This window comes from Symphalangus syndactylus, chromosome 22 (assembly GCF_028878055.3).
Source record: "Symphalangus syndactylus isolate Jambi chromosome 22, NHGRI_mSymSyn1-v2.1_pri, whole genome shotgun sequence".
NCBI classification, from domain to species: domain Eukaryota; kingdom Metazoa; phylum Chordata; class Mammalia; order Primates; family Hylobatidae; genus Symphalangus; species Symphalangus syndactylus.
The window spans coordinates 14,019,777-14,045,951 of record NC_072444.2 but is presented as its reverse complement, the minus strand read 5'-3'; the positions used below and the strand labels follow the sequence as shown (position 1 = coordinate 14,045,951).

At 51.8% G+C, this 26,175-nt stretch overlaps 1 protein-coding gene across 5 annotated transcripts; it reads right to left on the bottom strand.

Annotated features, from left to right (window-relative positions):
• Nucleotides 1–29: 29 nt before the first annotated feature.
• Nucleotides 30–26,175, bottom strand: E2F2 (E2F transcription factor 2). 5 transcript variants are annotated; one of them, XM_063631557.1, is made up of 7 exons: nt 25,386–26,175; nt 19,219–19,324; nt 16,382–16,601; nt 15,463–15,621; nt 13,328–13,442; nt 10,637–10,829; nt 30–3,786 (listed from the first exon to the last, which is right to left on the bottom strand). In XM_063631557.1, exons 1-7 carry the CDS (start codon nt 25,635–25,637, stop codon nt 3,512–3,514), a joined length of 1,320 nt encoding a protein of 439 aa, XP_063487627.1. In that variant the 5' UTR covers nt 25,638–26,175; the 3' UTR covers nt 30–3,511. The 5 variants fall into 5 exon arrangements, with proteins under 5 accessions (XP_063487627.1, XP_063487629.1, XP_063487628.1 ...); XM_063631559.1 differs by having other exon boundaries at nt 30–3,774; nt 25,386–26,158; XM_063631558.1 differs by having other exon boundaries at nt 16,388–16,601; nt 25,386–26,148.

Here is a 26,175-nt window from a genome sequence, read left to right as displayed (position 1 = left end):
GAGCTTCAGAAAGCACGACAAAGACAAGATGCCCAGAGCTGCAGTTTAATGTCTAATGCCCAATTATCTCAATACAAGGAGGCTTACACGGTGCTCATCAAGACAGGACCAGGTGAAACCAGGCCGGTGGGAAATGACCCGCACAAGTCCCAGCACGGGGACCATGTTCTCTCGGGTCCAGCTCACCCTCAAAAAGTGCCACAGGCAAGGTTCTTCAGCTCCCCCAGGAGCCAGCAGGCTGGCCGGGTGTGTGGCCACCATGGTCACTGAGGATCCTCGTGGGAGAATGGGGTTCTGGGACCTCAGGATACAATGACAAGAACCAGAAAGCTGCTTCCAAACAACCCCGAAAGGTTTTCACTTCACATGCGCTAAGCCACACAACACCTGGATGCTGGGGCACCCAAACCCTTTCCCTGAACTCTGAACACTGCAGGATGGAGGTTGAGAACACTTGGGGAGGGAGAACAAAGTCAGAACCATCCTAAAGCCAGTTTTTCAAGCTTGCCCACCTCCCTCTTCCTCCCTGAAGGCACACCAGCCGATGCCATTACTGTGGAAAGGGGACACCCTCTGGTCTATTCTAACACCTTTAATGGGAAAGGAGTTACGAGCATGTCCCTGGCTTCAAGAAATCTCTGAATCTCCAACTCTACTGGATGATTTCCTGGAGGCCCAAGCTTTAGAAGTCCCTGGGGATATGAGTGATTTTTAGGGGGGCTGCTGGTGGGGCTGGGAAGTTTCCTGGCAGGAATTATTTACCTCAGAAAGAAACTAGCTCTTCTCCTACCCTCGTTTTAAAGTCTACCTGGTCCCTAAAGAAAATACCACTCAGGCTGGGCCCGGTGGCTCGTGCCTGTCATCTCAACACTTTGGGAGGTCGAGGTGGTGGATCACTTGAGGTCAGGAGTTCAAGACCAGCCTGAGTAACATGGCAAAACCCCGTCTCGACCAAAAATACAAAATTAGCCGGGCATGGTGGTGCATGCCTATAGTCCCAGCTACTCGGGAGGCTGAGGCAGAAGAATCGTTTGAACCTGGGAGGCAGAGGTTGCAGTGAGCCGAGATCAGGCCACTGCACTCCAGCCTGGGCTACAGGGCGAGACTCCATCTGAAAAAAAAAAAAAAAAAAAAAAAGAAAAAGAAAGAAAAGAAAATACCACTCACAATGCGTCCTGAAAGCGCTCTGTGGAAGTCGGGAGGCTTCAAGTGTCACTGGCAAGAAGGGGGCATGAGCTTGTGTCCTGCACTGAATCTAAGGCTTAGCCTGGGAGGTCTAGCCCCTTGGCCAGGCAAGGTGCAAAAGGCACAGTGCAGAGGGGGACAGAGACAGCTGCTGAGGACACAGGGCACAAGCCTGAGGGCAGCTCCCCCGTCCAGCCACATGGAGAGGCCTCTAGGGCATGAGCTTACATTCCAGACTTCAGTATTAAACTCATTCCCAGCGGGTCCTGCAGGCCTTTTCTTCCTTTTCTCTGATGTGATTCTTGGGGAAAGCTCCAGACAGAGCCCAAGGGATGGGAGTCAAACACCTCTGACTTCAGAGATGGCACATGGCTAAATGGCAGCCCAGTGGAGACCTCAGAGCAGCCCACTCACCACAAACAAGATCCCACACAGGATCCCTGCGCATGCCGGACTTCAAGACGGGCTTCTGATAAGACCCTTGTGAGTATTTGAGGAGGAGACCAAAAGCACTTCTGTGAAGGGTACGCAATTAGCCCTGCTTATAGAGTGGGGGCAGCTGTGACCTGCTGACCACTCCTGGGAGGGGGCTAACTTGGGGGCCCAGGAATTTGAGCAAATGATGAGGCACAATTGTCCCCAGCTGGGCATTAGATCACATTGGGCCCCACCCTGAAATAATCCCTCGTCTCAAACTTCAGACATCAGTCAGTCAGCTCAGGAGTCATCCAACAAAACCAACTTCATATTTTAAACCAGCTTAATGCTACAAACTTTTTTTAAAAAGTGCTGTCCAGCTGAGCCTCTGAGAAAATCTAGCTCCCTGAAGGGTGGGTGGCAGGCCTCTCAGACCAGCCCCTGAGCCTCTCTCCAGAAGGCACGGCATTGGTTCAGCCCAGAGCACCCACATCCCGGGGTGGGTGGGGGAGAAGAGCAGCTGGACTGAAGGGACAGTGTGGGATGATCAAGCCTCTGGGAGAACAGGCTGAAGCCAAAAGACCCCCTCAGGACCCCAGGCCTGAAGAGGTCACATGAGTTCCTCTCCCCATTAGCTGCAAAGTCCTGGTCTGCCATGAAGACCTCTCTCTGTCACCCCTTCAGTATACCTAGGAAAAAAGGAGTGAACAAGTCACCAAGCCCCAGTCACCTGTGTCCTTGGGGTCTGAGTGAGCTCTGACGGGTAGAGACGTCCTTAAGGAACCATCCCCTTCAATAAATATGGTGAAAAAATTCCTCCCAGGGAATCAAAGAATGATGCCAGTGCCACATGGGGGGCAGAGGGGATGCTTTTGGCAGTTTGTTGTTTTAATCTGACCCTTCTTTACAGTGGGGCTGCCTCTGCCTACCAAGTCCTTGGTGCAAAATGGCTCCTGGACCAGCGCAAGGCAGAAACTCTGAGGAAAAGTGCCCGCCACAGCCATGACAGCTGCCCTCATGTTCCTGTTTTCCGCGGGAGCTTGTCTCTGCTGGACGATTTTTACATCTCAAGGGGAGGGAGAGGTAAGGACTTCTGGCCTCAGGAAAGGGGTCTCCCGAGCAGGGGGCTCCTGTTTCCACAGGAGCCTCAGCGCTACCTGCCCTAGGATGGCTCCCTGGGACCATCTCTGGGACAGAGGCAACCAGGAAGCCAAGACCAGCAGCTCAGCTGGAGATGTGAGGCCAAGAACAGGGCTAGAAGCAAAAGGGCCTACAGCTGCCGTTTACTAGAACTATGAGGCTAAGTGCAATTAGCATTCTGGCAGACTGGACAGCCCCTCAGAGTCCCAGCCCCCACCACGGTGGAGAAACCAGGGACGTGGCCCGGGCCCCTCCCTTGGAAACCCAGACCTGCCCTGGAACATGGACAGCGATGGGCCCTGATGGGCCTGTCTGCAGAGGTCTCACTAAAAACTAGAACAACCTCCCTGCTAAAATTCAGGGAGGACAAACAAACAACTCAACCTGAAATAAATACAAAGGCATTACGTAATTCTTGGTACGTCGAGGGTCCTAATTACCCCTCAAAAGGAGGTAGCAGGGCCTTTCCCTGGACTTGGCCACCTCACCTGCAGCCTTCTCGTGAGAGGTCAGAAGTCAGACGACTGGATGGGCCTCCCCAGGCCCAGCTTCCATTAGGAAGGTGAGGACACACCCCTTATCCACTCCTCACCCGTACCATTCACATCTCCCCGCACAGCTTCCGCCGGCTGGGGCGGGAAAGGCGAGGAGACCCCATGCCCTGAGGGCAGCACCTAGTGTCCAATGTCCCTGTGCAGGCAGAGGGGCTGTCAGCCTGTCTGTGAGGAGGTAGAGTCGGGGGCAGGCTGCTGGGGGCAGGCAGGGCCACTCAGTTAATCAACAGGTCCCCAAGGTCATAGGAGTCAAAGAGGTCGCTGATGCCCTCACCCGCCTCCAAGCCCCACAGGTAGTCGTCCTGGTCCAAGGACGGGGAGAAGCTGATCAGAGGGGAGCTGCACGCCAGGGTCGGGGACAGGAACTGGTCCTCAGTCTGCTGCAGGAGTGGGTGCGGCAGCTCCAGCATGCTGTCAGTAGCCTCCAAGGGGACCAGGGATGGAGGCGGTGGGGCCTGCTGGGGGGTTGGCGCTGGTGCTGGCGCTGGCGCTGGAGACAAACAGACAAAGGTTACGCCTGGCCCTAGCATCCAACTCCTCAGCACGCAAGGACAAACTCCCGGTTCTCTGGATGACTGCACCCTTCTCCTCTCTCCTCAGCCTGGGTGGACTGTCCTGCTCTCAAAATCCACCTTCCAGAGTCTACACCCAACCCTACCCCTTTTCATGTATTTTTTATCTTTTTGAGACCAGGTCTCACTCTATCACCCAGGCTAGAGTGCAGTGTTGCGATCTTGGTTCACTGCAACCTCCGCCTCCTGGGTTCAAGCAATTCTCCCATCTGAGCCTCCCAAGTAGCTGGACTACAGGCACGCACCACCGCACCCCCACACCCAGCTAATGTGTGTACTTTTAGTAGAGATCGGGTTTCACCATGTTGACCAGGCTGGTCTCGAACTCCTGACCCTAAGTGATCCACCTCCCTTGGCCTCCCAAAGTGTCGGGATTACAGGCCTGAGCCACTGTGCCCGGCCAAAAAGGAAAGAAATTCTGACACGTGCTACAACATAGATGAATCCTGAGGACATTAAGCTTACGTGAAATAAGCCAATCACAAAAAAACACTGTGTGATTCCACTTACATGAGATACTTAGTCAAAATCGCAGGGAGAGAGAGTAGAAGGGTGGTTGTCAGGGGCTGGGCAGAGAGGGGAATGGGGAATAGGTACAGAGTTTCAGTTTTACAAGGTGAAAGGAGTTATGGAGACGAATGGTGGTGATGGTTACACAACATTATGAATGTATTAATTACCACTGACCTGTACATTTAAAAATAGTTACGATGGTAAATTTGTTATGTTGACTCTGCTCTCCACCACACGCGACTATACCTGACCTCATCACCCTCTTCAACTACTGGCCCATTTTTCTGCTCCTTTGCACAGTAAACTTTCTCCACAGCCGGGCGCGGTGGCTCAAGCCTGTAATCCCAGCACTTTGGGAGGCCGAGGCGGGCGGATCACAAGGTCAGGAGATCGAGACCATCCTGGCTAACACGGTGAAACCCCGTCTCTACTAAAAAAATACAAAAAATTAGCCGGGTGCAGTGGCGGGTGCCTGTAGTCCCAGCTACTCGGGAGGCTGAGGCAGGAGAATGGCGTGAACCCGGGAGGCGGAGCTTGCAGTGAGCCGAGATCGTGCCACTGCACTCCAGCCTGGGGGAGAGAGCAAGACTCCGTCTCAAAAAAAAAAAAAAAAAAAAAAAAAACTTTCTCCAGAGTAGCCTGATCTTGTCTCTTCTTCCCTATTACTATTCTCTCTTCAACTCACTCCAGTCTGGGGTCTCTCCCCACCATGTCCCTGAGCCAGTGACCTCCATGCTGCTAAACCCAATGGTCATTTCTCTGGCCTCATCTTATTTGACCTTTCAGTAGCCATTCTCCAGCACTCAATGCTCATTTCTTTCTCGCCTTCTTCTTTTTTTTTTTTTTTTTGAAACAGGGTCTTGCTCAGGCTAGAGTGCAGAGTGCAGTAGGGTGAACACGGCTCACTGCAGCCTCAACCTTCTGGGCTCAAGCAATCCTCTCGCCTCAGCCTCCTGAGTAGCTGGGACCACTGGTGCATGCAACCGTGCCTATCTAATTTTCAAACTTTTTTGTAGAGACGGGGGTCTCACTCTGTTGCCCAGGCTGGTCTCGAACTCCTGGGCTCAAGCAATCCTCCTGCCTCGGCCTTCCAAAGTGCTGGGATTACAGGCATGAGCCACCACACCCAACCTGCTCATTTCCACTTAGATGTAAGATGGTGATTTCCCATACAGGGACATGCAATGAGGCACTGGAAATTGCCTGCCACATATATCCTGATGCTGAGAATCCCCCACATTGGAGTCACTCGTTAAGCCCCAGCCAAGTATTATTTTGAAGATACAACTGTGATGGGATGCTAGTCTGCCTGTTGAGACTGGTGGTGCACCCCTGGACATGTGATTTCACCTTTTATTTATTTATTTAATTTATTTTGAGATGGAGTCTTGCTCTGGACTTCACATTTTACAGCATCCATTTCCTCCCCTCTGCATGGGGCATGATAACTCTACCTACCTCAAAGGGTTACTCAGAGGACTGCATGGTAAGTGCATATGAAGCACTGGTTTGGCCTGGCACGGTGGCTCATGCCTATAATGCCGGTACTTTGGGAGGGCAAGGCAGGCAGATCACCTGAGGTCAGGAGTTCGAGACCAGCCTGGCCAACGTGGTGAAACACCATCTCTACTAAAAATACAGAAATTCGCCGGGTGTGGTGGCAGGCACCTGTAATCCCAGCTAATAGGGAGGCTGAGGCAGGAGAATCATTTGAACCCAGGAGGTGGAGGTTGTAGTGAGGCAAGATCGCGCCACTGCACTCCCACCTGGGCAACAAGAGCGAGAACTCATGTCTCAAAATAAAAATAAATAAATAAATAAATAAATAAGCACTAGTTTGTTGCGTCTGCATGCTGCCCTTGCTCCCGTTAAAAATTGCTCCCATTTACCAAGGCTAATGGGGGAGGTGGTGGCACTGCCCTTGAGGCGAGGCGTGGTTCAGCCTCCTTGGACACTCAAACGGCCCTGAGGGGAGTCCGTGCTGTTACCCCTATTTACAGATGAGAAAACTAGGGCCCAAAGAAGTCCATTAAATGTATTTGCATTAAAAAAAAATCTAAGGTTTGTTTGGCACGCTGCTGATGTTACAGTCAGAGGCCTGGCTTGGGAGCGGGGAGCATATGGGCTCACACTCTAGCGCCTCCTCTCACCAGTCATGGAACCCCAGAAATCTGTTTCCTCATGTGGAAAAACAGGGATGAGTATTAGAAGCAGTAACTGATAAAACACATGTGAAAATCTCTATTATAGGTCAGACCTTGCTGTCTCCTGCTGTTGATCACGTCCAGAAATAGAATCACCTTTTGTAATAAGTGTCTCTCCACCACACTTTGAATGGCTCTTACCGCTTTTCTGTCTCTAAAACAGCACCAGGCCCAGCTCAGTAGATGCTCTTCACATAAGCTTTTTTTTTTTTTGAGACAGTCTCACTCTGTCGGCCAGGCTAGAGTGCAGTGGTGTGATCTCAGCTCACTGCAACCTCTGCTTCCCTGGTTCAAGTGATTATTGTGCCTCAGCCTCCTGAGTAACTGGGATTATAGGCATGCACCACCACCTCCGGCTAATTTTTGTATTTGTAGTAGAGATGGGGTTTCATCGTGTTGGCCAGGCTGGTCTGGAACTTCTGGCCTCAAGTGATCCACCTCCCTCGGCCTCTCCAAGTGCTGGATTACAGGCGTGTGCCACCGCAGCCGGCCACATAAGCTTTTTTTTTTTTAAAATCACATTTATGCCATGTCATCTTCTATAACCCACTCAATATTCATGAGGAAATTTCAAGTGTCCCCATTTGAGAGATGTGGGAACTCAGGCTTTGAGGGGTTAAAAGTGATTCACTCACAGTCACCAAGTCACTAAGAGGTGAGATACAGGCTTGAACCCAGGTCTCCCAATTTCAAATCCTGTGCCATCAGCTACATTTAGGTGCATCTCAGAATGTCAGGGCCTGGAGAAATGTCGGAGACGATGTTGTTCAAACCCCTTCCATTACAGATGAGGGAAACTGAGGCTGAAGAGAACACTTCCCCTGGTAATGCAGAACCAGGGCCAGGACCCATGTCCCAAGACTGTAGTGGCTTCCTCTCTTACATGGCTTCTGGCACTCAGACCTCAAAACCATACTGTTTCAGAACACAGCAGGGAACACGTGTGTGTGTGTGTGTGTGTGTGTGTGTGTGTGTGTGTGTGTGTGTGTGTTTCTGTGCAGGAGAATCGCTTGAACCTGGGAGGCGGAAGTCGCAGTGAGCCGAGACCAGGAAAACTTCCTCCTCCTCCTTTCAGCAGGGATAATACTATGAGTCCATGTGACAAGGGTCGGCGGGGACAGCCATGACATGAGAGCTGGCCCCACCACTGACTGCTCTGTAAGCCTCTACTTCTCTCCGGGCCTCAGGATCTTGATTTGTAAAACTCAGGTAAAAACTTCACACCGGGCCGGGCTCTGTGGTTCACACCTGTAATCCCAGCACTTTGGGAAGCTGAGGTGGGTGGATCACCTGAGGTCAGGAGTTCGAGACCAGCCTGGCCAACATGGTGAAACCCTGTCTCTACTGAAAATACAAAAATTAGCCAGGCATGGTGGCATGTACTTGTGCTCCTAGCTATTCGGGAGGCTGAGGCAGGAGAATTGCTTGAACCTGGGAGGCGGAGGTTGCAGTGAGCCAAGATAGTGCCACTGCACTCCAGCCTGGGTGATAGAGTGAGACTCTGTCTCAAAAAAAAAAAAAAAAACCAACAACTTCACACCCTTGTTTATGCTTTGGGATCTGCCACCTCCACCCAAGGTCTCAGAGGACAACTGAAGCAAAGGTGCTTCCAGCTTCAGAGGGTTATGCGCATGCTGACACTTGCGTGAGGAGGCACAGCAGGAGGAGGATGGACCAGAGGGTGGGGCACAGGTCTGGGATGGGAGATAGGCACTGGGGAGGTGCCCCGAGGGACAGATGGCTGGCACAGGGAGAAGCTCTGGTCCCTGATGAGGCCTGACAGACACAGAAGAGATCATTAGAGAAGAGTTGGGAGGCTGGGCTCTGGTCCCAGCTCTGCCATCAACTTGCTGTGTGACCTTAGGGAAGCCACTTGCCCTCTCTGGGCCTCTGTTCATTCATGTGTAAAAAGAAGGGTTGAGTTAGATGGGGACAGCAAACTTCTATAAAGAGCTGGAGCCTGTAATCCCAGCATTTTGGGAAGCCGAGGCAGGTGGATCACCTGAGGTCAAGGGTTCAAGACCAGGCTGGCCAACATGGGGAAACCCGGCCTCTACTAAAAAATGCAAAAAATAAATAAATAAATAAATAAATTAGCTGGGTGTGATGGCGGGCACCTGTAATCCCAGCTACTTGGGAGGCTGAGGCAGGAGAATTGATTGAACCCGGGAGGCAGAGGTTGCTGTGAGCCAAGATCACACCATTGCACTCCAGCCTGGGTGACAGCGAGACTCTGTCTCAAAAAAAAAAAAAAAAAAAAAAAGCTGGAGAGTATTTTAGGCTTTGTGGGACACTTGTGGTCTCTGTCACATAGTTGCCTTCTTTTTCTTTCTCCCACAACTCTTTTTTTTTTTTTTTTTTTTTTGAGACGGAGTCTTGCTCTGTCACCCAGGCTGGAGTGCAGTGGCGCGATCTCGGCTCACTGCAAGCTCCGCCTCCCGGGTTCACGCCATTCTCCTGCCTCAGCCTCTCCGAGTAGCTGGGACTACAGGCGCCCGCCACCACGCCCGGCTAATTTTTTGTATTTTTGGTAGAGACGGGGTTTCACCGTGGTCTCGATCTCCTGACCTCGTGATCCGCCCGCCTCGGCCTCCCAAAGTGCTGGGATTACAAGCGTGAGCCACCGCGCCCGGCCTGTCTCCCACAACTCTTTAAAAATGTAAAACCATTCTTAGCTCATGGGCCATTAAAAGCAGGTCAGATTTGACCTGCAGGCAATAGTTTATTAACCTCTGAGTTAGGGAAATGGACACAACCGGTGTACTGCAGAGCCCTTCCAGCAAGCCTCTCCCATCAGCCCAGCTCTAGCTCTACCTTTGTCTAAACACTAGGGTTCTACTTAAGAGGATTCTGCTGCTAAGAAGACAAAAAGTGGAACACTGGCCTACACAGCCTTGAAGAATCCTGCCAGTCTAACCAGATGTGTGACCCAGGAAAAGGCAAAAACTGTTCTGGAGAGGGGCGTTTAAAGGCTTCCATTTGTACTCCTTCCAGACTCCCACCCTCTTTGGGAAGCTCTCAGGAACTTTGCTCCCTGGCAACTTACCTGTACTACCTTCCATCAGGGGTAGCCAGCTCTTAACCATACTGTCCACCTCCCAGCCAGAAGCCCCTTCTTTGATTTGATCTATGCCTTGTGGAGAGAGCACTGGGCTGGGAGTGTGTAGACCAAGGCTCAAGACACGGCTCTGTTGCCTCCCAGCTGGGAGACCTTAGGTAAAACACATCACCTCTATGTCTTATTTTTTTTTAATGGGCAAATTTTATTATTTTATTTTATTTTTATTAGAGATGGAGTCTCATTATGTTGCCCAGGCTGGTCTTGAACTCCTGGGCTCAAGTGATCCTCCCCCCTCAGCTTCCCAGAGTGCTGGGATTATAGGTGGGAACCACAGCTCCTGGCCTATTTTTTAAAATTTTATTCTTATTTTTATTTTTGAGATAGGGTCTCCCTCTGTTGCCCACGCTGGAGTGTGGTGGCATGATCATAGCTCACTGTAGCCTCAACCTCTACGGCTCAAGTGATCCTCCCACCTCAGCTTCCCGAGTAGCTGGACTACAGGCTTGTGCCACCACACTCGGCTAATTTGTAAATTTTTTTGTAGAGACAGGGTATCCCTATGTTGCCCGGGCTGCTCTTGAACTCCTGGTCTCAAATGATTCTCCTGCCTCGGTCTCCCAAAGTGCTGGGATTATAGGCGTGAGCTATAATCTCACAACATCCTATGAGTTAGACAGTATTAATTACTGCGCCCAACTCACAGATGAGAAAAATTGAGGCCAAGAAAGGTTAGGTAAATTGTCCAAGGTCATATAGCCGGTAAGTGGACAGGCTGGGATTCAGATCCAGGCTTTCCTCTGTCCTGGAGCAGCACCAGCCTTCCTAGTGAGGCTTTATAAAGCATTAAGTACAATGCACATGTGTGGGGTAGGATGACTACATCCCCAGCTGCTGGATAAAACAGGAGGTTTTCAACAAACATTGATGTAGAAGGGAAAACTAAGGCCGGTCTCTCCCCCCACCTCCTGTCCCTCTGGACAAGGGACCTACCTGAGGATGCTGTGGGCTCCATGATGCTACGGTCGGTGCTGCTGCTGGGCTGGGCAGAGTCAGGGCTGGGGCAGAGGGTGGAGGTAGAGGGGAGAGGCTCCTCGGAGGGACTGTCCGGCTCCTGCACCTCCTCTGGGCACAGGTAGACTTCGATGGGCCCTTGGGTGCTCTTGAGATATATCTGCAGGTTGTCCTGGAGGAGGAGGAGAAGCCAGGTCATTGCTCTGGGCAGCTGGACACTTACACTTAGTGTGTATGGACAGACGCACGTGGCTGCTGCCATCCATGGGTGCAAGCTCAAACCCTGGGCTGGCACTGAGACCAACTCCATCTGGCCTAAGGTGGACTTCCGCTGTTTCTGCTGTCTGGCCCCGAAGCCCACTTCTTTTAGGGGGAACACCTTGATTTTCCTGTGGGAAATCACTCTTCCCCCCACTCTCAGGTCATCTAGTTTTGGGGCGGGGGGGCAGCACCCTTCCCCAATGCCAGTGGATGAGCTTGTGACGCAGCCAGGAAAGTTAGTGTGACATGATTGGTTCAGGATGGCCCATGGCTCAGGTGGATCCAACCAGCACTAGGCCCAGGACTTTTGCTGGACTTGTGGGAAACGGAAGCCCCCTTCCCACTGGGGTTGCTGAGCTGGTATCATAAAAGCTACCTCTGCCACCACAAGGAGAGAGCCCACCTGGGAATGGAGTCAGCACAGAGAAAAGCAGAGAGATGAAAAGCGTGAGACAGACCTGAAGTCATAGTTTGAGCATCAACATCCAGCCTTGCCCGCAATCTCTGAATCTCCTCTGGGACTTGTCATTTGGTTCCCACCACCCCTACCCATACCTCCTGCTGAAGCCAGTTGGACTTGGCTTTCTGTTACTTGTAACCAAGAGTCCTAGTATTTGGTCTTCCCACCTTGTCTCTTCCCTACCACATAACCGCAACTTAAGCCACAACTGATGACACGCATGCCATCGAGGCACATGTCCAGGTCTCCATGGCTGTATTCACACAGAACTGCACCTAGCAAAAACCCTATTCATTCTTTAAGACCTAGTTTAACTGTCCCCACCTGGGATACCTCCTCTAACTACCCTTTCTCTATGCTCTCAAAGCACATCTTCAGTCTATAAATGACAGCGTCTTTTTCCCACTAAGTCCTGAACTCCTCCAAGGGTAGGGGCGGGACCTTAATTGTCTCTGCAACCCCAGTTCTTCCTTCAAATAAATTATTTCTTGAGTCCTTATAATATGCCAGGCTCTGGGCAAGGGATACAAGGTGAGCAGAACATTCTCTTGTGAAGCTTACACACTAATAGATGAAGCAGAATGCAATCGTGTAATCATGCCAAATATACCTCAGCAAATGGAGATTAAAGGCAGTGGAAAAGCACTGGTGTTTATGAAGTCTGGAGGTAATCAGAGAAGGCTTCCTTGAGGAAGTGACATTTGAGTTGAGACCTGTAGGATGAATAGCAGTAAATCAGGCAGAGAGGGAAGAGCATTTCAGCTCGAGGGGAAGAGCATGTATGGAGGGTCTTGCACGGCTAGGTGTGGTGGTTCATGCCTATAATCCCAGCACTTTGGGAGGCCAAGGCGGGCAAATCACTTCTATGCTGGAGTTCGAGACCAGCCTGGACAACATGGCAAAACCTCGTCTCTACAAAAAAAACAAAAAATGTGCTAGGCATGGTGGCATGCACCTGTGGTCCCAGCTACTCAGGAGGGTGAGGTGGGAGGATGGCTTGAGCCCAGGAGGCAGAGGTTGCAGTGAGCCGAGATTGCGCCACTGCACTCCAGGCTGGGCGACAGAGCGAGACTCCGTCTCAAAAAAAAAAAAAAAAAAAAAAACAAATAAGTTGAGTGTGGTGGCTCATGCCTGTAATCCCAGCACTTTGAGAGGCTGAGGCAGGTGGATCATGAGGTCAGGACTTCAAGATCAGCCTGACCGACATGGTGAAACCCCATCTCTACTAAAAAAAATACAAAACTTAGCTGGGCGTAGTGGCGGGCGCCTGTAATCCCAACTACTTGGGAGGCTGAGGCAGGAGAATCGCTTGAACCCGGGAGGCGGAGGTTGCAGTGAGCCAAGATCGTACCACTGCACTCCAGCCTGGGCGACAGAGTGAGATTCTGTCTCAAAAATAAGTAAATAAATAAATAAATAAATAAATAAATAAATAAAACAAAACAGAAGATCTCACACTAGGAATGAGCTTAGTGCAATGGAGAAACTGCAGACAGGTCAGTGTGGCCAAAACAAAGACAGATGGGGCAGCACGGAAAAGGAGGTTGGCAAGGTCAGCTGGGGCCTCAGAGCACCGAAGCCTCATAGGGAGTGTCAGGAATTTTGGTCTTTAACCTGGGAAAGCACGGTCAGCATGAAAGGATTTTCACGAGTACTGACACCGTCACGTGTGGGCATGAGTGTGCATGTGCGCAGGAACCCAGGGCTGGTGGGATGCGGAAAGAAACTAGGAACAGACATCTTCTCAGGTCACTACTCAGTCTCCGTTGCCCTTTCCAGCTTCTGCCATTTCTGCCCAAGCTTGAAGGCCACCAGTATTGCCATGGACACCAGAATGGGCCTGAGAAGCATGGGGCTAGGCAGTGCCAGGGACAGAGTCTGCAGAGCCGCCTGGAACCCTCCCTGGCAGGGTCTCAACCCTGCTCTCCACCAAATATTTCCCCTCTCACCTCAGTCCTGTCGGGCACTTCCAGTCTCGTCTGCGGAGGGGCCTTGACGGCAATCACTGTCTGCTCCTTAAAGTTGCCGACAGCACGGATATCCTGGTAAGTCACATAGGCCAGCGTAGGGCAGGAGAGTCAAGAAAAGTGACTGTCTGGTCAAAATTCAAACCCCAAACCTGCCAGGAGGCACCTTCACCCACCTCTCCTAAGCCTCTGAACATTACTTTCTCACTCCTTGTACAACTTAGAAATAATACAATCCGTAACCTGTTAATATCATAAGCTACCTTGGATCCCTTTGGAAAGCAGATGGGGATATAAATCACAAAAAATGTTGCCTTACATTATAAATCATATAATGTTGCCTTACATTATCAATCATAAAAAATGTTGCCTTACATTATCAATCATATAATGTTGCCTTACATTATCAATCATAAAAAATGTTGCCTTACATTATCAATCATATAATGTTGCCTTACATTATCAATCATAAAAAATGTTGCCTTACATTATCAATCATATAATGTTGCCTTACATTATCAATCATAAAAAATGTTGCCTTACATTATCAATCATATAATGTTGCCTTACATTATCAATCATAAAAAATGTTGCCTCATGTAAAGGCTTCATCTCTCAAACTAGATCATTAGCTCTGAGAAGGCAGGAAAACGTGTTTTATTTCTTTATATCTCTCACAATGCCTAGCATCCTTCCAAAAATACAAGGTCAGATCCAAAACCAATTAGATATGAAATGATTTTGGAAAATGCATGAAAGAGCCTTAGCAAAGTCCATGCTCTTTGACCTCATCATTTCAATCCTAGGGATCTGACCTAGGAAACAAGTAAAAATATGGGAAAGCATTCTATGTATAAAGATATTCGGCTGAACGTGGCGGCTCATGCCTGTAATCCTAGCACTTTGGGAGGCCGAGGCAGGTGGATAACTTGAGGTCAGGAGTTGAAGACCAGCCTGGCCAACGTGGTGAAACCCCATCTCCACTAAAAGTACAAAAATTAGCTGGGTGTGAAGGCCGGGTGTGGTAGCTCACTCCTGTAATCCTAGCACTTACGAAGGCTGGGACAGATGGATCACCTGAGGTCAGGAGTTCGAGACCAGCCTGACCAACATGGTGAAACCCCGTCTCTACTTAAAATACAAAAATTAGCCGGGTGTGGTGGCAGGCACCTGTAATCTCAGCTACTCGGGAGGCTGAGGCAGGAGAATTGCTTGAACCCAGGGGGCAGAGGTTGCAGTGAGCCAAGATCATGCCACTGCACTCCAGCCTGGGCAACAAGAACGAGACCCCATCTCAAAAAGAAAAAAAAAAAAATTAGCCGGGCATGGTGGCAGGCACCTGTAATCCCAGCTACTTAGGAGGCTGAGGCAGGAGAATCGCTAGAACCTGGAAGGTGGAGGTTGCAGTGAGCCAAGATTGTGCCACTGCACTCCATCCTGGGCAAGAGTGAGACTGTCTCAAAAAAAAAAAAAAAAAAAAAAGCTATGTTCAGCAGGCACACAACTACATTACAACTATATTTAAATAAAACACATTCTGTGTGCAGTTCAGGAACAATGGCTATGTTAAGGTGGCAGCTCGTCATTCTTTTTCTCCATTTTCCAGATTTAAAGAAATGTACTTGGCTTATTTTCAATAATGAAAAAATACCTTTAATAAACTTGAGGCCAGGCACAGTGACTCATGCCTGTAATCTCAGCACTTTGGGAGACTGAGGCAGGAGGATCGACTGAAGCCAAGAGTTAGAGACCAGCCTGGGCAACAAAGCGAGACCCTGTCTATACAAAAAATAAAAAATTAGCCAGGCATGGTGGCACATGACTGTAGTTCCAGCTATTCAGGAGGCTGCGGTGGGAGGATCACTTGAACCCAGGAGTGTGAGGCTATAGCGAGCTATGACCATGCCATTGTACTACAGCCTGGATGACAGAATGAGTCCTTGTCTCTAAAAAAAATAAAGAAATAATTAGAAAAATAGACTTGAGAAGAAAAGCCACCCAGGAAGGAAGAAACAGATGCCAGACCCTTAGGGTAAGTTACTGCATCAACTCAGGATAGATATAAACATGCAACAGATTCCTGCTCCCTGACACCTTCCCCCAACCAAAGAGGATATCTCTTGTTGACCTTGTCCTCAGTCAGGTGCTTGAAGCTCAGAGAGCAGCTCTGGATGAGCTGGTCCAAGGCCTGCTCCGTGTTCATCAGCTCCTGCAGCTCCTGCCCCAGCTGTTGCTGCTTCCCAGGTCTGGTGGGGTCTTCAAACATTCCCCTGCCTCTGGGAACAGAGCAGCCCCCCAGTGTCAGTCTGTGGGTGAAACTCCAGAACAAGGCCATTCAAAAAGTAGTCTATGAGGGTGCTTCCCTGGGTTGTGCAAATCAGTGGTCATGCCTGTCTCTCAGGGAGCTACCAGGGATTGGAACTAGAGGTTTGGGGCTTGGGCTTGGGAGAAGAAACAAGTCAAGGCCTGAACCCCACTTCTGAGGGGCTCTCGACTCTGTTCATCCCTATGCCCCAGCCTCCTCCAACTGGAGTAGCCTCAGTCCTGACTTCCCTGCTTGGGTTCTCTTAGGATTTATGCCAAGGGCTATAGGTCAGCTCTTTAAACCCTGTAGAAATGGAGAGAGGAGGCTTGAGTACTCCTATCTCAGATCTGGAGGGAGTCCAGGATCCCCCTACTCAGCTCCCAGGGGACTGCCCTAAGCTAGAAGAAGTAGATCTTGGGATCTCTGACTCAAGAGGAAGAATCTGGGGTTCCCTTTGCCTTTACACCTCCCAGATGTCATTCTCCACTCTGCCCCGCATCACGTTCTCCGATTACTTCAGCAGGTACACGGCGCTCTTCCTCACCATACATTGGCTCTACCCCCAGCAATAAGCCTATTGGATGTTGTTCTTGGTCCGCCTCAGCCCTTGTGCCCATTGGATGTTGCTCTCAGCCCTGCCCCTGCCACTCACACCCACTGGCTATTGCCTCTGGCTCCGCCCACAGCACAAGTACCCATTGGAGGGTACCACTGGCCGCCCAGGCACTCACACCCACTGGATGTTGTTCTTGGCCTTCTTGCGGATGAGCTGGATGCCTTCCAGCACGTTGGTGATGTCATAGATGCGCCGCTTCTGCACGTCCAGCACCTCAGCGGCCCAGTTCAGGTCCAGGACCCCATCCTCTGACTCACTCAGGAGGTAAATGAACTTCTTGGTGAGCAGCCCCAGCGAGGTGTCATACCGAGTCTTCTCCCCGGGGGATTTGGGGGCTGAGGAAGAAAGGGACCCAGTCACAGCTCAAGGAGGGGAGGACCCGCCCAGGACCCTCGTCCATTGACGTAGGCTCATTAAGTACCACCTTTCACCACTTTCCAGTTTACAAAGCACTGTGAGCAAGGGCATCCATCACCACCACTGTCCAGACAGGGAACCTGATACCTAAGAGGGAAGGTGACTTGCTTAAGGTCTCACAGCCAGTGGGCAGTGTTGGAAGCCTAGTGTCCTGACTCCTGGTTAAATGCACATTTCCACCACAGCTTAGGGCTGCCACACAACCACCCACAACTACTGTCACTGTTCTAAGTGCTTTCCATATACGAACACATTTAAACCCTACGACACCCTGTAAGGTTGCTGTACAATCATCCCCATTTTATAGATGAGAATACTGAGGCACAGTTTAAGTAATTTGCTCAGCTCACTCAGCTAGAAAGTGGCAAAGCTGGAATTCAAATCCAGGCAGTCTGACTCCAGAGTTTTCCTTCTTAACCATTACCCTATCCTGCCACTTAAATGTCCAGAGTTTGGAATTAGAATAGGGTAGAAATGATAAGCCTGGATTTAAGAGCATTTTTATAGACACACACTTGCTTTTTCTTCCCATGTGAATCACAATGATTATCTGAGAAATCGGTCCTGTAACATCAAGTCGGGGAGGTTCATGAAAAAGGTCCCTTTCTCAATGAGGTTGATGTCGCAAGACCATATCTCAGCTGCAGCATCTTAAACCACGAGGAGGCCGGGTGCGGTGGCTCACGCCTGTAATCCCAGCACTTTGGGAGGTGGAGGCGGGCGGATCACGAGGTCAGGAGATCGAGACCATCTTGGCTAACACAGTAAAACCCCATCTCTACTAAAAATACAAAAAATTAGCCGGGCGCGGTGGCGGGCGCCTGTAGTCCCAGCTACTCGGGAGGCTGAGGCAGGAGAATGGCGTGAAGCCGGGAGGTGGAGCTTGCAGTGAGCCGAGATAGCGCCACTGCAGTCCGACCTGGGGTAAACAGCAAGACTCCGTCTCAAAAAAAAAAAAAAACAAAAAAAAACCACGAGGGGACTTTTGTAATTGAGTGACTTCCAAGTCAAATAGCAAGTTAGTGGCCAATCTAGTAATTCTGGAACCTGAGTTTTAGAGTCTTAGGTTCCTCTGGAGAAGGACCAGTTATCATGAGCCTCAGGATCCTTCAAGACAGTGCTTTGGGCAGCCTTGACCAATCAAATGTAGAGGAAACTTTCTTGCCATTCCTGATCTAGCTGTGTCTTCTTTTACACGAGACAACTGAGGTTCACAGGAGTGACCTGTCAGGTTGGGGCAGAGGCCTACCTGGACCCCCAAAACTAGTGTTCCTCCCAAACACAGTTGCTTAAACTCCTGCTCTAACCAGGATTTTTTTTTTTTTTTTTTTTTTGGAGATGGAGTCTCACTCTCTCTCCCAGGCTGGAGTGGAGTGCACTGGTGCAATCTTGGCTCACTGCAACCTGCCTTCCAGGTTCAAGCGATTCTCCTGCCTCAGCCTCCTGAGTAGCTGGGATTACAGGCATGCGCCACCACACCCGGCTAATTTTTGTATTTTTAGTATAGACGGGGTTTCACCACGTTGGCCAGGCTGGTCTGGAACTCCTGACCTCAGGTTATCTGCCCACCTTGGCCTCCCAAAGTGCTGGGATTATAGGTGTGAGCCACCGCGCTCAGCCTATCCAGGATATTGACTGAAAATATCAAGAGGCAGCAACCCCCTCCAACTTAGCTTTAGGAAGGCACCACCTGGGCAGCCTCTGGATCTTAAAACCCTCTGGGGTGGCAGAGACTGGAATAATCTGTGCTTCCCTTCCCTTTGAATCACTTATTCAGCTCCTTGTCTGCATGTGGGAGAAAGACCCTGGTTAGCCTCTGCTCCTCTGATTTAGAAAAATTTACATTGACCTAAACATTAAAACTTTTTAAGAATAATAAATTCCCAAATAAAACACTGGTCATTGCGTTTAGATCATGAGAGCAGTACATGGTGTGGTAGAAGTAGTGCGAGACTGGCCGGGCATGGTGGCTCACTCCTGTAATCCCAGAACTTTGGGAGGCCGAGGCGGGTGGATCATTTGAAGTCAGGAGTTTGAGACCAGCCTGGCCAATATGGTGAAACTGTGTCTCTACTAAAAATACAAAAATTAGCCAAGGATGGTGGCATGCACCTGTAGTCCCAGCTACTTGGGAGGCTGAGGTGAGAGAGTTGCTTGAATCCCAGAGGTGGAGGTTGCAGGGAGCCCAGATGGCACCACTGCAATCCATGCTTGGTGACAGAGCGAGACCTGTCTCACAACAACAACAACAACAACAACAAAAAAAAAAACATAGAAGTAGTGCAAGATTTACATGTCCAGGCTCTAGTCCTGACTCCACTCTGAGACTATGGGCAAGTCACTCAAGCTCTCTGAGTCTCAAGTTGCCTGATTAGTAGAGACAAGCCTACCTACCTGGCGGGATCAAATCATAAAATGCACAGGAAGCTTTTGTAAACTGGAAAGTGATCCAAATATGACTACCAGTGATTGGGCAGGGCACTGCCCTCTGCCCCTGCACCACCCCACCCCAGAGGCCCCATCAGCACTGCTTACTTTTGGGGCTGGGGAGGCCATCCACTCTGATGCACTTCCCCTTGGGGGTTGGGAACTCAGGGACGGCGGGCCTCCCAATCCCCTCCAGATCCAGCTTCCTTTTGGCCTTGGAGAGAAGGGGGAGAGAGAGGCAGACTTTGAGCATCATTCCTCCTTTAGCCTTTCCTGATGTGGGGCCAAAGCGATGAAGCCACTTAGCAGCCACCTCTGTGCCTCAGTTTACCACCAGTCCTGGTGAAGCACTGCTATACTTGATAGGAAAACATCAGTGACCTGAGAAGTGAGCTTTCAGGGGAACACTTGTTTTCTGAAGGGCAAATAAAACTCCCATCCTCTGAGGCCCAGGCACTTAAGACCCTACCAAAGCCAGTCTGGCCAAGGGCTCAGAGTTCCTTAACCACGGGCCCTAAGCCGACTCCTATACCCACTCCTCACCCCACCACACCCAGAGGATGATACCAGGAGGAAGCAGTGGGTGGGGCCTAAACCACATCAGGGTGGGGAAAGGGCCCCCCTACAGAAGCAGCTGGCCCAGCCAGACTGAGTGCCCATCACAGTCCCACAGCTGGTCCTTATCAGGGCGGGGCTGGGCATCCGCCCAGACCCAGGGGACTTCCTGGCTCAGTGCCACAACCCAGGGAGGTGCCCACAGTGGGAAGCAGTGCAAACATCCCCACCCCCATGTTTGGACTTCAGCTTGAGGGCCCCAGGGCCTCCTGAATAGACTGCATTTGCCATTCTTTCTTTGCCGAGAGGGGCAGACAATGAATCCTTCCCGTGTCTTAAGGACAAGCAGCTGAGGCCACACCCCCCTCCCGCCCCCCCGCTCCCCCTCTCTGTTCCCGCCAAGCTTGGGAAACACCTGCTGGGGAAATCAAACCGTAGACCCATCTGCTCCTCTCCACCCTGTTGCCACCCGGGCCCCAATTAGGCCCAGAGCTGCACTGGCCCGGAAAGGGCCTCTCTCCTGGTTAGGGCTGGGCAGGGGCAGGGCAGGGGCAGGGCTGGGGCACTGGGACACTGGGACATAGGTCAGAGACCCATGCTTGAATCTCCAGCTCCTTCGCAGGCTCACTGTACGAGTTGGGGGAAATGTTACACATCTAGGAGCCTCAGTTTCTTCCTCTGTAAATGGGGTAAAAATGCCTACCTCAAGGGGCTATTGTAAGGATTCAAGGAAGGCACCACCCGGGCAGCCTCTGCATCTTAAAAACCCTGGAACACGCTGAATTAATCCCTGCGTTGCTTCCCTTTGAAGCACTTATTTAGCTCCCTGTCTGCATGCGGGAGAAAGACCCTGGTTAGCTCCTGCTCCTTTAACTTCTGTAAAGTTCTCAGCCTGTGTCTCAGCACACAGTAGGTGTTCAGGAAACACAGAGTCCCTTCCCGAAAATCTAATCTCGACCTCTTCCTTCATACATCCTTCTGGGGGTCATCGAGCCCATTTCTTTCCTCTTTCCAACTCTGGATCCCCCAGACACCCCTGCCCTGGCTTGGACAGAGAGGCCTATTTTAACATTTGGTGGTGAGGTCATGCTCAGCAGGGCTGAGACTTCTAACTGCCGCTGAGCACAGCTGGGCTGACAGGTGTTGGAGGTGGTGACAGCTCTTCCTGCTGTCAGTTCCCCTCCCCCCACTCCTGCCCCCTCCAGGAAGTCTTCCTGGGCTGATTTGAGGAGCCCTGCTCCTTGGTTTGAGGAGCCTGGATATAACACTCTTGCTCTCCACCACTACCCAGACCTGGAAACCATCCAAACACTTTACTGCTCATTCTTGAATGAGTCTCTCGAATATTCCTTTTCTACCTTCCTAACTGGTGAAATCCTATATTCTAGAGATTTAGCCCCACGCTGTCACTAGAGAAAGTGCCAGTCACTGGCTGAGACCTTCCACATGCCCTGAACCACGCCCCAACATTCATCACTTCACTGAATCTTCCCACACCACTAATCCCCATTGTACAGCTGAAGTAATTGAGGCTTGGGGAGCTCCAAGGCCTCCATCAATCCTGACCAAGGCTGCACATCCTAGTATTCTTCATATATCCCCCAGCAGGAGCACCAAGGGCAGGGAGAGGAAGGGAAGCTCAGGTGGAGTTCTACCTGAGGCAGAGGTGGGGCAGCCCAGGGCCTCCCCAGCCACACCTGCCTCCCCCACCAGAACACACCAGGAAGAACCCCGGGAAGACCTGGAACAGAATATCTATGCTGGGCCTGTTACACGCCCATAACAGTCCTGCCACATCAGTATTGGCACTGGCTCTCGGAAGCCAAGAAGTGGAGACTTACAGAGGGTAAGCACATGCCCAAGGTCACACAAAAGGCCAGGCCAGGGTTTGAACCTAGGCCTGTCTGACTCCAAAGCCATGTACCAGGCTGCCTCAGCTGCATCCCACACACGCTGCCCCAGGATTTGCTAGAATTTGGGCCAAGGCCTGGGCTACGCCCACCTGCCCCCATCACTGCATGCACGTGCACACACACACACACATACACACACACAGCCTTCTCTCTTTTCTCACTCTCCTTCACCCTTATTCTGCACTCCCAGGGTCCCAGTGCAGCAAGTGTCCCCCTAAGGATACCTCCCTGACACCTTTGGGCAGTGCCCAGAGGAAAGTCAGCCTATGGCTTGGGCTGAACCTGCAGAACACAGGTGGCAGACGACAAGCCCAGGAGGATCAGGATCAAGGTGAGGCTGAGCACAAGTCTTGGAGTCAGACTGGCCTGGCTTTGCATCTAGGCCTTCCCCTTCTTAGCTGGGAAATCAGTTGACCTCAAGTCACCTATAAAATGGGCATCACTGTCTCCACCTATGCTGAGGATTCAGTGACATAGTGCAGCACTTTGCCCATAGGGAGTGTCCCCACCGGGGAGCTGCTAGCACTGATGTATGGGGAGCACCAGTGGGAAAAGGGGAAAGTTCAAGGGTGAGCTGAAAAGAGACTGCGATGAGGGGAGGAGAGCAAAGGCTATGGCCACAGCCAGAGGCCAGCTTAGCTCTATCCTGGACGCTCTCAGGCAGCCCCTTTGGCTGGATCTTCAAGGCCTGGTCAGGACTCAAGCCCACCCAGCCAACCCCTATGGAGAAGAGTACAGCTCCTTCCTCAGGCAGCTGCACAAGTGCAGAGGGTCAGAGATCACCAGGCACAACCCCCTTACGGGCACCAAGGTGAGGAAACTGGGACTTGGGGAAGAGGAAGTGACTTGCCCAAGGTCACGCAGAGTGGAGCCTGGTCTCTCCTAAGCCCTAAGTTAGATGGTAGGGGTAGGAGCAAATGTAAGGGGTCGAACCTCGCTTTCAGATCCCAGCTCTGCCACTTGGTAGCTGGGCAGCCTGGGATTCACTGTCTTGCCTCTCTGAGCATACATCTCCTCACCTGACCTGCCTTGTAGAGTTGTGTGTTAAAATGTTTATTTTCTCTCATGCCTCACAAGAGGAAATTTGGAAAATGTAGACAAATTAAAAGAAAAGGAGGACCGGGCGTGGTGGCTCACGCTTGTAATCCCAGCACTTTGGGAGGCCAAGGTAGGCGGATCACCTGAGGTCAGGAGTTCAAGACTAGCCTGGCCAACATGGTGAAACCCCATCTCTACTAAAAATACAAAAATTAGCCTGGCATGGTGGCAGGCGCCTGTAATCCCAGCTACTTGGGAGGCTGAGGCAAGAGAATCATTTGAACCTGGGAGGTGGAGTTTGCAGTGAGCAGAGATGGTGCTATTGCACGCCAGCCTGGGCAGAGCTTCCTGCCGGGATGAAAGAGAATGATGCCATGCGCCTGGCCAGAGGAGGCATGCGATAAAGGGGCATTCCCTGAGCCTTCCTCAGAGGACTTGGAAAGAGCTCTGGACAGGGAGCCAGGAGATCTGGGTTCTGGCCTTCATTCTGCCATTGAACTTGGTTGCCATCCTTGGACAGTGCCTGAGGTCCCTTTAAACAGAAGCTCCCCAACAAATCCTGCTCACCCTGCACTTTGCAGCCTGGCCACAAAGCAAGCGGCCACACCCAGGGTTGGGTTTGGAGCCGTTCCAGGTCACACCCTTGTAAAATGAGTAAGCAGAGGGCAGGCCTGCCCACGGGGCTGGGCCCCGGGCATCTGGGGATTGACAGGAGCAGGAGCTCTGGGCCTGGCAGGCCTTTAGGGTGGTCTGCTGCAAGGAGACTCCCCTGCTTCTTTGCTTGTGACCCAGGCAAGTGACTTCCTTTCTTTGCTCAGTCTCCTTATCTGCAAGATGCCTCATTCTGGACATCCCCACCAAGATAATGAAGGTGAAGAGTGCCAAGCAGTGTCTGGCACAGGAGAGGCACTCAGTAAAAGAGAGACCTTCTTGCTAAGATCACTGAGCCCTTCTGGGAGGGAGGTACAGACAGATGTACTTGGGCTCCTCTGGGAGGGTTCAAAGCAGTGTAAAACCACAGCTGTTACTGAAACTTCCAGTCTGAAAGCAGCAGGCCAGAGGAGAGTGGGCCTGCCACAAAGCTCCCTTCCCTGGGGGGAACTCAGCTCCTAAGTCAGGCAGTATTAAAGAAAGTCAAGGCTACATAGAGAAGAGCCTACTGCCTGACCAGGTGCAGTAGAGCAGCTCATGCCTGTAATCCCAGCACTTTGGGAGGCTGAGGCAAGAGGACTGCTTGAGCCCAGGAGTTTGAGACCAGCCTAGGGAACATAGGGAGACCCGTCTCTACAAAAAAAAAAAAAAAAGAAGAGCCGACTGCCTTGTGAGTCCCATCACTCTACCCCATCCCCATCTCTGACCTTAGGTCACATCCCCTCTCTGAGCCTCAGTTTTCCCCTGTAACATGGAGCTATTAATGCCATCTATCTCACAAACTACAAAGATGTTTTAGGCTATAAAACGCCGAACACAAGATACCCAATCCCAGTTATCCTCAGTTGCTTAACCTGTAAAATGGGGATAATACCATTCCTGCCCACTGCTCTCCTACTTAGAAATCATGTGCAGGAAGGGTCTCCAGGAAGGTTAACGTTTTGAAAATGGGCAAAGCCTGAGTCCACTGGCAGGGAGTGGTGGCTCTGCCTGCATCCAGAGCTGGCTGGGTATCCGTGCTTGCTGACTAGCACAAGTCTGACCAGATGCCTCTGGGGCAGTGGGAGGTGGTCTTATCCCTGTACCCAAACTTATTCACTGCACTCACAACTAAGCAAACCTACAACACCCCCTTCCTCTCCCTGGAGCCTGCTTCCAAAACCCAGGACCTGGAGCTGAATGTGGCTGAGAAGAGCTAGCCCCACAGCCATCTGTGCACACACACATTGTGAAGGAGAGGACACTGAGGCCCAGACTGGGGCCAAGACTTGTCCAAGGACACAGAGAATTAGTGGCAGAGTCACACCAGAAACCAGGCTCCTCAACCACCACCACCTCCACTCCCCCAGGCTTTTCCCACTCCGCCCCCCACCCTAAAGTTGTTTTGATTCACACGGGCTCCAGGAATTCCACTCCCACAAAACAGACCTTGAGCCCAGGTCGGCAGGGAGCCTGGTGCCACTACACTTTGGGCCCTCTCTGACAACGAGCCCGGGAGCTTGAGGAGAGAGCAGCCAATCTGAACAGAACCCAAGGGGGCTGCCCACATTTGTATCTGCTACAGGTTGTCTGGGAGCGAAGACTGGGCCTGGGGGAGGACCTAGGGCAGATACTTGGGGCTATACCAGGAGCTGGCTGGACAATCTGGAGTCTGTCCATGGCAGATTGGACCTGAGAGACCCACTAGACCTATCCCTCTGTCTTACCAAAGTCCCACAGTGTCCCCAGGCCATACTCTTTGCCTGGACAATAGCAGGCACCCAGTACTGGTTTCTGGCCAAACAATGAAGTAATGAATGAATGGCCGCAACGTTGGCTGCATGGACTTCCCCAAAGTCACACAGTGCACTGGGAGTAGTGAGTTGGGTCTCCCTCCAGACTCGCAATCCAGTGCTCATTCCACTCCACTACAATGGATGAGATTATTTCATCCAAAGTCTGAAAATGAAGGGGTCTTCTACTCAGATACTGGGGGCACTGGGTCCTGGAAACTGAAAGCTCATCTTCCCTCTTCCCAAAACTCTACCTGCTCCACTCAAACTGGATCTCAGGCACCCCCCCCTCCTTTCCTACACCTGGAAAAGCAAAGGGGGAAGCGGTGGGGGCCCCCAGCATTACCGGCAGCCGGCCTGCCGGCAGGCATCGCACAACTTGGCCCTCGGGTCCGTGGGGAGTGGCGTCGAGGCAGGTGCCTGGCGCCGCTGCGGGAGGCGCCGTCTGCGGGTACAGCGGTGTGTAGTAGGTAGCAGTAGCTGGGCAGAGCTGGGGGCTGCTGAGGCCGGATGGCCACAGCTCTGTGGGGCTCATCGCGGGCACCACCTTCGGGGTCTGCCCAGCGGCCGAAGCCAAGGCCCGGGGCCCTTGCAGCATAGCGAGTAAGGCGCCCCCTACCCAAAAGGGCTTGGCGCGCCCGCGGACACCTGCGGATTCCGGCGCTGCCGCCTTTCACACGGCCCGCGGCATGGCGCGGAGGCCGGGGGAAGCCGCCAATGGACGCCTGCGGGGCAAGGCCGGACCCTCCCCTCCTGGCCCGCGGCCGAGCAGAGCAGCGCTTGGAGATCGCCCGGCGGCTGCGGTGGTGGCACTGCCAGGGGCTGTCTCGTCCCGAGGGCACCGCGACCCGGGACTCCCCGCGCTCCCCAAGGCCTCGGCACCTGGGGTCCGGCCGGCTCTGGAGAGGGGTCCCCGGCGTGCCCTCAAGCTCGGCGGAGACGCGATGCGCTGGGATGGGGAGGGGGGTCTCGACTGCACCGACTTCCTTGCGGCTCGCTCTCTAGTCCCTGAGTCTTTCTCTGCCTCTTTTTTTCTTCTTTTTTTTTTTTTTTTTTTTTTTTTTTAGCGCCAAACGTCGTGCCGCGAAATTCGGATCTCCCGCGGAAAATGCCGCGCTCCGGTTGGTTACTGCAAC

Excerpts from the sequence above, each read along its gene's own strand:
- E2F2 (XM_063631557.1), bottom strand. The coding sequence starts at position 25,637 with ATGCTGCAAGGGCCCCGGGCCTTGGCTTCGGCCGCTGGGCAGACCCCG. Across the intron at positions 16,602-19,218 it reads TGGCCTCCCCAGCCCCAAAA|CCCCCAAATCCCCCGGGGAG; the intron begins GTAAGCAGTGCT and ends TTTCTTCCTCAG. Across the intron at positions 15,622-16,381 it reads AAGAACAACATCCAGTGGGT|AGGCAGGGGAATGTTTGAAG; the intron begins GTGAGTGCCTGG and ends CTCTGTTCCCAG.